This window comes from Arachis ipaensis, chromosome B03 (assembly GCF_000816755.2).
Source record: "Arachis ipaensis cultivar K30076 chromosome B03, Araip1.1, whole genome shotgun sequence".
In the NCBI taxonomy this organism is placed as follows: domain Eukaryota; kingdom Viridiplantae; phylum Streptophyta; class Magnoliopsida; order Fabales; family Fabaceae; genus Arachis; species Arachis ipaensis.
In genome coordinates, this window is record NC_029787.2 from 118,992,662 (window position 1) to 119,002,579 (window position 9,918).

The 9,918-nt window shown below is 34.3% G+C and overlaps 4 protein-coding genes across 6 annotated transcripts in view; 2 read left to right on the forward strand and 2 right to left on the reverse strand.

The window, feature by feature from the left end:
- On the forward strand, positions 521-4,718 carry LOC107631070 (guanosine nucleotide diphosphate dissociation inhibitor At5g09550). Its single transcript, XM_016334388.2, has 13 exons — positions 521-700; positions 970-1,032; positions 1,142-1,225; positions 1,448-1,555; positions 1,656-1,828; positions 2,070-2,181; positions 2,312-2,392; positions 2,484-2,546; positions 2,813-2,914; positions 3,075-3,199; positions 3,390-3,600; positions 3,967-4,041; positions 4,424-4,718. The coding sequence occupies exons 1-13, from the start codon at positions 614-616 to the stop codon at positions 4,475-4,477; spliced, it is 1,338 nt and encodes a 445-aa protein (XP_016189874.1). The 5' UTR covers positions 521-613; the 3' UTR covers positions 4,478-4,718.
- LOC107631069 (ycf20-like protein) lies at positions 3,331-6,697 on the reverse strand. 2 transcript variants are annotated; one of them, XR_001618487.2, is made up of 4 exons: positions 6,550-6,697; positions 5,893-6,126; positions 5,134-5,634; positions 3,331-3,517 (listed from the first exon to the last, which is right to left on the reverse strand). XR_001618487.2 is itself a non-coding variant. In XM_016334387.2 (3 exons), exons 2-3 carry the CDS (start codon positions 6,063-6,065, stop codon positions 5,190-5,192), a joined length of 618 nt encoding a protein of 205 aa, XP_016189873.1. In that variant the 5' UTR covers positions 6,066-6,126; positions 6,550-6,697; the 3' UTR covers positions 4,971-5,189. The 2 variants fall into 2 exon arrangements, 1 of the variants encoding a protein (XP_016189873.1); XM_016334387.2 differs by lacking the exon at positions 3,331-3,517 and having other exon boundaries at positions 4,971-5,634.
- LOC107631068 (magnesium-dependent phosphatase 1) lies at positions 6,991-8,013 on the forward strand. The gene is made up of 4 exons (XM_016334386.2): positions 6,991-7,207; positions 7,278-7,449; positions 7,539-7,655; positions 7,726-8,013. The coding sequence occupies exons 1-4, from the start codon at positions 7,095-7,097 to the stop codon at positions 7,852-7,854; spliced, it is 531 nt and encodes a 176-aa protein (XP_016189872.1). The 5' UTR covers positions 6,991-7,094; the 3' UTR covers positions 7,855-8,013.
- LOC107631067 overlaps positions 8,139-9,918 on the reverse strand; it is a 2,882-nt gene continuing 1,102 nt past the window's right edge. Inside the window, exons 4-6 of one of the 2 annotated variants that reach the window (XM_016334385.2) lie at positions 9,459-9,576; positions 8,961-9,041; positions 8,139-8,412 (exon numbers count right to left, since the gene is read on the reverse strand). In XM_016334385.2, coding sequence (XP_016189871.1) covers positions 8,356-8,412; positions 8,961-9,041; positions 9,459-9,576 — 256 coding nt within the window. In that variant the 3' untranslated portion in view covers positions 8,139-8,355. Of the gene's footprint in view, positions 8,413-8,960; positions 9,042-9,427; positions 9,577-9,918 lie in introns of both variants that reach the window. The other variant, XM_016334384.2, reaches the window with a different exon arrangement.

Below are 9,918 nucleotides of genomic sequence, written 5' to 3' on the forward strand. Positions count from 1 at the left end.
TTATGTAATATATTTATGTCGACAAACTCATAGTAAAGACGATGCACCCAACTATACTTAAATCTTTTTGTATATAAATAAATCTTGCTTTCTCTGTACTTCTCTAGAGATTAGTATAAGTTATGTTACGATTCATTTATGCGTTACTTTATATGTGATATTTGAAATAACAAATTTAAAATTAACACTTTTATTAAAATAGTAATGCATATCATTGAATATTTATGTATATGAAAATATTTTAAATAAGATAAAAAATCATTCAACTTATTTAATTATTTATTGTGTTGCAAGAATCAAATATCTCTAAAGTTGTGAATATACTAAATCCTAGAAGAAGTTTGCAAACATAAGTTTAAAATGATTGGATGTTATATATAGTAATGAGTCCTGAAAAGAGCAAACACGTGTGTGAATGATGAGAAAGAAGAGTTATTTTGGGTTCGCGTTAGTGTCGTTACTTTGCCGCTAAGGACCTCTTCTGCTTCAACCAAAAAACTAACATTCCTTCAATTCCTCGCTCTTATATAATTCAAATTGAAACTCTTGTTTCAATTCCTTTTTTGCTTTTCTCTTTCAAACTTGATAATAATAACAATAATAATATTGTGCGATGGATGAAGAGTACGATGTAATTGTCCTTGGCACTGGACTCAAGGAATGCATCCTCAGTGGCCTTCTCTCAGTTGATGGCCTCAAAGTAACACCACACATCCTCTAATCACTTCTCTTATTTATTTATTAAAAGAATGTTATGTTTTTCCTCGTACAGTTAGAATAAATGCACCTTAAAAGGATCTTAATTATGACCTTAAACAAACCATGTGAATATTAGCCTGTATAATTAACAGGTCATTGGAATTACACACAAATAAATGTTTGGAAGTTCATCTTCATAGAAAGAATTAATACTTGCTCCAAACAAGGCCTTGTTATCATTTTCCCTCCTTAATCGACTAATTGAATCAGGTATTGCATATGGATAGAAATGACTACTATGGAGGGGCATCTACATCTCTTAATCTCACACAGGTCACACTCCTCTATTGCAAATTTGCAACAGTAGAATTATTATTAGATTTTTCATGCACTCTTTTCGTTCACTAATACAAAACTTGTTTCTCTGTTGTGATATATATAGCTATGGAAGCGATTTAGGGGAGAGGACAAGCCACCTGAGAACCTAGGTTCCAGCAGGGAATTCAATGTTGATATGATACCTAAGGTTTGATCACAAAACTTCTCTTGTAATATAATCTCAATCAATAATGCATTTGAAACAAACATTGCACCTTGCTTCAAGTAAATAAATAAATTATTTTCTTTTATTCTTTTACTTTTCTTCTATTTACTACGCTTTTTGCTTGTATATCTTCTTTTCTCATCAATCTATGACAAAAACAGAATCCTGGATTTTTATTTTTTAATTTTTTAATTTTTTTGGCAGTTTATGATGGCCAATGAAGTTTTGGTTCGTGTTCTCATCCACACGGATGTTACAAAGTATTTACACTTCAAAGCTGTAGATGGAAGTTTTGTGTATAATAAGGGAAAGGTATGCAACATATTCATCAATTTCTTATTCACATTTTGGTACCTTTCTGTATTGCAAACTGTTGAACACTTGCACTTCGTATTTTATTTACATTTTTCAGATTTACAAAGTTCCAGCCACGGATGTTGAAGCATTGAAATCACCATTAATGGGACTGTTTGAGAAGCGCCGTGCTAGAAAGTTCTTTATTTATGTCCAGGATTATGATTCAAATGATCCCAAATCTCATGAAGGACTAGATTTGAATCAAGTTACAGCAAGACAGCTCATATCGTATGCAATTTCTTCCTTCCTTGCCTTCGAAAGCAAAATTACTAGATATGTCACTGACTTTTTTCCTTCATAAAATTATGGAAACAAAGATGTAACTACATACGCAGAATAAACTTAGATGAAAGCTATTAAGAGACAAATTATGCTTTACATCTAGTAGATCGAGTGCATCATTTTTAGCTTTTGTATCAGTTGGTGCTGTCCTATCATGAACTTTTCTTTTTTGGTTGTGCAAATGTAGCAAGTACGGGTTGGAAGATGATACAATTGACTTTATTGGTCATGCCTTGGCACTTCATCTCGATGATAGTTACTTGGATGAGCCAGCCAAGGGATTTGTAGAGAGAGTAAAGGTACTATATATGCAGAAAAAAAGAATCAGTTCTTTCCCCTATAACATTATATATCTAAAAATATTGAGTAACTTCGTATATTTTGTAATTATAGTAATGTAATTTGTTATTTGTTGTCTGTTTTCTACAGCTATATGCAGAGTCCCTAGCACGTTTTCAAGGAGGTTCACCTTACATATATCCACTATATGGACTTGGAGAGCTTCCTCAGGTTCTCCTCCACTTCTCTCTTTCCTTTTCTCTGTTGGACTTTGCATACTTCAGGAACTAACGCTGATTTCGACTTCTTTGATGGCCGAAAGGCATTTGCACGTTTGAGTGCTGTGTATGGTGGAACTTACATGCTCAACAAGCCAGAATGCAAGGTAAGCATGTGGCTATACTTCTATGTATTCAGAAAAATCATATGAAATGTATTGGAAGGAAAGTTGCATCAAGGGAATTAAACTTCAACTTTGAAATGATAATTTTTTCTGATACTTTCACTTGGAGATATGTTATATAGCAGTTCATTTATTTTCTGCCTCACAAGTTACTGATAAAACAAAATAATCAACTAGACATATATAGTTACCCTGTCAGGTTACATGCTATATATTTCTTTCTGCACAATTTTTGTTCTACTATGCAGGTAGAGTTTGGTGATGATGGCAAAGCCGTCGGTGTGACCTCCGAAGGAGAGACAGCCAAGTGCAAGAAAGTGGTGTGTGATCCATCATATCTGCCTGATAAGGTATCCTCTTAAATTTTCCAAGGTTATAAAGAGTATGTTTTTATTTAGGTATTGGAAATGTTGTAGTTTGCACAACTGTGTTGTTAAGTATAAATTGCAGTACAACACATGCATGTTTCAGTATGATCTTCGTCTGACATTATTTTAATTAATTTAACAGGTTCATAAGGTTGGAAAAGTTGCACGTGCAATATGTATTATGAGCCATCCTATTCCAGACACAAATAATTGTCACTCTGCACAGGTCATTCTGCCACAGAAGCAACTTGGTCGAAAATCAGATATGTAAGTTTGCATTGATCTACTGTAGTGGTTTTATACATATACTCCATTTACTAGGATCCTTCTGTTGTTAGTTACAACTTAAAAAACATATAAATCTATACAAGAGTGAGAGAATGGAGTTTTACTTGTGAGTGTTGTAACTTCCAACTTTGTAGGTTCTAGTTTTCTGATTTTTCCCCTGTTATTGAAGGTATCTCTTCTGCTGCTCTTATGCTCACAACGTGGCCCCGAAAGGAAAATTTATTGCTTTTGTTACAACAGAAGCAGAGACTGATCAACCTGAGGTGGAGTTGAAGCCCGGTATTGACCTTCTTGGACCTGTAGATGAGATATTCTATGACATTTATGACAGATATCATCCCATCAATGATCATGAAGCTGATAGCTGTTTCATCTCTAAGGTAACTACTAAGCAGAATCTCCATAAGCATTTTCTTTAAAAATTTTCTTTCCTTGTTTTTGTTTCCTGATCTTTGTGGAAGGGCACTTGAATAAATTATATAGAGCAATGCCAATACACAACATGTTGACTATCTTATGTAACTGATGGAAAATTCTGAGTCTATAAATACAAGCCTTGAATATGTGTGGGAGGAAAAGAGAATTAAAAATCAGAATGGTTTAAATTTAAAACAAAGTAATTGACAACTCATGTCAAGAAGAATATAAATTTTTATCATGCTTCTTAATCAGCCTGGGGAATCTCCGTCCTTTTCCCTTTTATCTTCGAAAATTGGTTGTACTAACCTAAAATTCAATCCTTGCAGAGCTATGATGCTACCACACATTTTGAGACCACAGTACAAGATGTGATCGACATGTACAATAAGATCACTGGAAAGGTAACTACTAGTTACTGAAATTAGATATTTCAAACAATTGGAAGTAGTTATAGCTGCAGTATGAAAACATTGAGAAATCAGAGAAACATTACAGTAGGCAAGAAAAATGAATGAAAACAAAGTGGCATATTTATTTCTACACTTTGAAATTATATATTCTCTCAGTTAACGATATCTTCTATTTGTTATTTTCATTTAGATTGTATATGATTTTCTATCTGACGAGTTTGCATTCACTTGCACTCACCTTTGTGTTCCAGATATAATGTTACATGACAGAACTTCATGTCAAAAGGAATATAAATATTTAATAACAATGGAGATTCGAGAGCTCTGGAAAATTTTTACTTGATTTTAATATTGTTCTTATTCTTTGTTTCAGGTTCTTGATCTTTCTGTAGACCTGAGTGCTGCAAGTGCTGCGTCTGAAGAATGATTTGCCTCTAATTTTTATATACATGCCTAAGTCATAGAAACAGCGATCACTTTTCTTTTAAATTTCATGTTTTTGTTTTAGATGCTCTAATGCAAAGAGAAAAATTACATAGACACCCACACCTGTGTAGCTTTTGATCGGAGGCATTATATGCCTGATACAGTCATATATACAGTTGCCTTGTACTCAACCAAGCAGTTTATTAGACATGATAATCATAGTTGTGATCATATCCCTTCAATAAATCTGTCTTTCGGCATTATTAACTAAATATGTAATTTGTGATATATAATACTTTAATAAGATCATAGCAAAGATGAATTGTGCTGCACATTACAATTTTCCTTTCAAGAAAACCAGAGATGCAATGAAAGCATCTAATTCATAAGTCTTATTCACCAAACTGAATCTTGCAAATTACTAGCTTTCTTATTTGGGTTCATTTAATCATTGAAAAGTTATAGTAACAGTTTAGCCTTATTAACATGATAACTTAGTTCCAAAAATTGTACAACTACATAATGTGATCATTATGATATTGAGGATGTGATTAACCAACTTCTCCTAGATTGCTCAGTTCATTTCAGCGATATTTTCTTTTACCTTATCCTAGTTTCCAATCAGTACACAGGCAATTGAATTCTAAAATTTCATACCAGAAGATATTGCGTAAGGGCCATGATACAACAACAGGGATAGGCCTTGGGTATCCTTAGCTGCCTAACTTGAAAGCATCAACAAAGAGGCCCAAACATATGCCAGCCTTCCAGAAATTCATCATCATAAGAAAAGACTGAAACCTCCCTGTCCTCACACTAGGCGGCTTTTTATACATCAGCATACCAATTCCCTCGATCGCAGCCACCACAACACCGGCAACCAGAACATCCCAATCACCGGTTTGTCCAAGGATTGTAGCAAGAGCATTTGCTGTGTAGAAACCTAGAAGTAGCAAGAATACTTTCATGGGGAGGTTCTTTCTAGCTGAGTTCAGCTTTTCTAGAAGTTGTCTACCACCTGCACTCAGTATCCTACTCAATCGAGTACCACTGAAACCGGAACTGGAATCATCGAGGCCTTGTTGATCACCATCACCAGGCACTCCACCTGTGTTCAAGGCAAAAGCTATTTTCCAGCGGGCTCTTCTTCCAAGGAAACTGAGCCAATGAATTGAAAGACAATCATTATCACATGGTTACAGAAATAACCAGTTTATCCCTCAATAAGATGAGAAACACCCGAAGTGATATAATTTTCTTGCAGCCATTATTATGAAACCGAAGAACATTTTATGGTAAAGTGTCGAATTTGAAAAGAGAAATTATTTATCCTGCTAATTCATCACCCTCGTAACAGAATGTTGCACAATCTTAACAGCTGAAAACTAAAACTTGATATAGGCATTCAAATTTTACCAGCTCTGGTGAAATGGCGCTGACTTTAGGCCAAGTTTTAGACCTAAAATACCACAGCTTGGCTCGCAGCGACAGCAGTGTGCTCTAGAATTGGCGAGGGCCATACACGATTTTTCTATGCATCCATTCTCTGTAATTGATAACCTCCACATAGATCCTATTTGGCAAGCCATTTTTAATAGATGAACACAGATATTGTGAACCAGCTGCACAAATTCTCAGTCTCTTCCTAATCTGCAAAAATTCAAATGCTTAATTAAAAGGAGCTTCGATTCACATGAGCATCATTTATTAAACCATAATATCAACAAGATTTGGAGCGTTAAACATGAAAATGAGTTTCGATATCATGTTGTTTTTCTTTTATCCTTCTAATACACAATGCAGATAAAGAATAAGCCAAAATGCAGCTAATAATACATAAAACAAAGATTAGAAGCTTCCTGAGTTGCTTAGTTGAAAACATGGTTATCATCATAAAAAAATAATGAAAAAGAAAAAAAGGTTGCAGAAAGGTGAAGAGGGAAGAGGAATGAAGTGGATAACAGTGAAGGCAGAAGCAATTGGGTGCGGAATAACAAGGAAGAAAATAGAAGCAAGTATGTAGTTGCGGCATGGAAGAAGAAGAAGGAAGAAAAAGGGAATAGAGAGCGTTACCCTGTTTGTATCGAGAGAAGAAGGAAGAAGAAGATGACGCCGGGGAGGTGCATGGAGTCCACAACCGCAACCACTGTCACTGATTGGGTAACACAATAATATAATAATAAAATAATAATGTTCTTCTCCAAAACTTAGGAAATCAATATTTTAAAGATTTTGCTTAACAATAATGTTCTTCAAAATGCTTTTTTTTTTAATTATATATAAATGTTCATATAGTCACCAAAAAAAAAATATATAAATGTTCACATATTCATATACATTTTAGAGTAAATTATGTAATTTGCGGTAAAACTTTCACTTATGTATATTTTACATTTAAGCTTTTAAAATTATTAAATGGTGGCCCAAAAGAAAAAAAAAAAAACTCTATTAAAGTATCTTTGAGAATCAAAGTTCATAAGGTATAGTGAAAGTGGGGTGAAATAAGCATAAAAAATTCTATTCGGATAATCTTAGAAAAAAAATGTGACGAAGGATAGCTACTCTATCCATATAAAAGAGTGGTGTATGAAGGGCATGCATCATCACAATTCGGGGAGATGGAGGACATAGAGAAGGTGAAGGCGGAGGCAGTGCAGCTGATGGGAGTGTTCCAAGTTATTCCTAAGCTGGTTGTTTTTGATCTTGATCACACTCTCTGGCCTTTCTACTGGTATGTATGAATCACTATAAGACTATTTATATTATATTCTGATTCATCCTCACATCAAATTGATGTCCAGTGAGTGCCGCTCCAAGAGTGACACACCTTATCTGTTTCCTCAAGTTAAGGGCATCATGCATGCACTCAAACACAAACGGGTTGACCTTGCAATTGCATCTAAATCACCAACCCCCGACATAGCCAGAACTTATCTTAACAAACTCAACATCACTTCCATGTTTGTTGCCCAGGTCTCTATTCTTCAATCTCTATCTCTTTCTCTTTCTCATTCATGTTCCCTGTGTTGTCTAACTCTTGTGTTCTTTCTCTCTCATGTCAGGAAATATTTTACAACTGGGGAAACAAAACAGATCATTTACAGAATATTCATTCCAAGACTGGTGTCCCGTATAACTCTATGCTCTTCTTTGATGATGATGACAACAACATCCAAGGGGTAACATTCACATCTATCCTTTTCTTTTTTACCAATTAACTTTCTAAGATTTTCTTGACATCTATGACAGGTCTCGGAATTGGGAGTAACGAGCATCTTGGTCACAAATGGGGTAAACCTTGGGGCATTCAAACAGGGACTTACAAGATTTTCTCAGAACTGGAATGCACCAAAGAACAAAAACAAACGGGGTAAATAGTAATCTGAGTATCAACTCACAAGGCAGATAATTCAAATTCATGAATGAAATGTCCGGTTGAAACTTGTGTGTATTTAACTGTGATTTGTGAACCACACATATATTAAAATACTCTGCATCCATTAATTGGAGAATTTTAATATGACAGTTGCATATATATCTCGTTGAATGTCTCAAAATGCTCGATATTCCTTTAGTCAATTACAGCTTCGAAAGTAATGTACAAAACAAACTTCTTTTGAACAAATTGAGGTGTTTATTATCTAACGTCAGTTAACATTGGATTAAAACTTATGAATAGAAGTTGGAAGTTGAAACAAAAATATACATGTTACTTTACATATTTACACACAATAGAAAAGATTAGTAACCCGCACTTCACGAACATAATCCAATTGTTATAATGAACAAAAACAATTCATCTGTCAGCAACAACAATAACAAAAATGAAAGATTGATAAGTCTGCGGCACAGGTATCTTTACTATGACTCAATTTCAGACTACACCCTTTCTGCAAGGAGCAGTTGTTCAAGTTCCTCTTTGCGCCGTTCCAACTCCTGGAGATGTTCATGAAAGCAAGCAAGTACAGGTAAGAAGAAGAAGAAAATATCTTTGTAAAAGTATCCAAATACTCTCACATAAGATTGAAGACTAAATCTATTCTATTGAATTAGTATTGCGCCTAAACTCCAAAAGCAAGTCTATTAGAATGTAAGCACCACAAACTAACAGCGAATTTGCAAGCCTTCCATATAAAATCTATTTGAACTATACATGTAGTCCTGTGAGCACTACTTTCAAGTTTCAAATGCAGCAATTTCATTGGGTGTACTATTTACAGCCAGACTCTCAAATGTGAAAATGCCAAGCATCAATTCCAGGAGGGATTATATGCAATAATCTTCAATATCCAGATCTGACGTGTAGAAGGAAAATTCTAAGATCTGTAAAGCATGTCATAACGATGTTTCCTCCAACTCAAAAATCATACTTTTAGTATCAAATTTCATGTTTCAATTAGTGCAACACACTGTGACTAAGGAAAGGCAAGTATTACAGACATGCAAATATTTTGTGGCCATAACATCTCAACATAGAAGTTTACCTCTAAATCCTTTGCTGCTTGCTCTCTTGAGATCTGCTGCTTCTGGCGAGCGCGTTTCAGAAAACCAATGCATAGGGCTCCCTTCAAATGGAAACAAAATGAACAAAAGAGTGACATCAGCTTTGCTTTTCTTTCAAAAGTACGAAATGAAGTTTTGAATATGCAATCTAGAACATTTGAGAATGAAAATACTATTTTCAGAAGTATAAAGAACCAGACATGTTTAGGTCATGCAATCTACAATATTGCACTTCGCTATGATAATATCGTATTGACCATCAAATATTCTTGTCAAATCAACAGAAAAGGCATAGATTAAAAGGAATTTAAACTTGCAATTAAAATTTAAAACTTGTCAAACTAATTAGTAAAAATCCATAAATCATACTTCTCTTATCAAGAATTTACTACTGAGCAGCAGCTTGGTATAAATCACATATCGCACAAAAAAAAGGGAAAAAAAATACACTCTTGGTTTTCTCTGTTCAACGATCTTACTGAAACAACATAAATCAGACCACATGCAAGAAGCAAATAACTCGCTATGCTCTGAAAAAGAACAAGATCCCTTCGCTCCCCAAAATAGTCAGGGAAAGCCCTTGTCATGACTGCAACACTGCAAACACAAAATCAGCATTCAGAAACCAAACTACTGAGTTTAAGTATGATGAAGTAAATAAATATCTTCCAAGCTTATGAATTCCAGTACTCACTAATTTACCCAGTGTAATTCAATAAATAATAACGTTTTATTTACCAAAGGTAAAAAAATAACACTTATTATTAGTGGAAAATACAATTAAATTAACATCATTATTCATTCCTGTTTTAAACCAACAAGTTTTATCAGGCTAATAAGCTTCTACCAGGTGACAACTTAAAAACATAGTTGCTTAACTAATTGTTAAATTGCGGTTTCAGTTGCATTGCAATGTGTGAAATTGCCAGAAATGTAAAT

Excerpts from the sequence above, each read along its gene's own strand:
- LOC107631070 (XM_016334388.2), top strand. The coding sequence starts at position 614 with ATGGATGAAGAGTACGATGTAATTGTCCTTGGCACTGGACTCAAGGAA. Across the intron at positions 1,033-1,141 it reads CATCTCTTAATCTCACACAG|CTATGGAAGCGATTTAGGGG; the intron begins GTCACACTCCTC and ends TGATATATATAG. Across the intron at positions 2,393-2,483 it reads GACTTGGAGAGCTTCCTCAG|GCATTTGCACGTTTGAGTGC; the intron begins GTTCTCCTCCAC and ends GATGGCCGAAAG.
- LOC107631068 (XM_016334386.2), top strand. The coding sequence starts at position 7,095 with ATGGAGGACATAGAGAAGGTGAAGGCGGAGGCAGTGCAGCTGATGGGA. Across the intron at positions 7,450-7,538 it reads CTTCCATGTTTGTTGCCCAG|GAAATATTTTACAACTGGGG; the intron begins GTCTCTATTCTT and ends CTCTCATGTCAG. Across the intron at positions 7,656-7,725 it reads ATGACAACAACATCCAAGGG|GTCTCGGAATTGGGAGTAAC; the intron begins GTAACATTCACA and ends CATCTATGACAG.
- LOC107631069 (XM_016334387.2), bottom strand. The coding sequence starts at position 6,065 with ATGGCTTGCCAAATAGGATCTATGTGGAGGTTATCAATTACAGAGAAT. Across the intron at positions 5,635-5,892 it reads GCGCCATTTCACCAGAGCTG|TTTCCTTGGAAGAAGAGCCC; the intron begins GTAAAATTTGAA and ends TCATTGGCTCAG.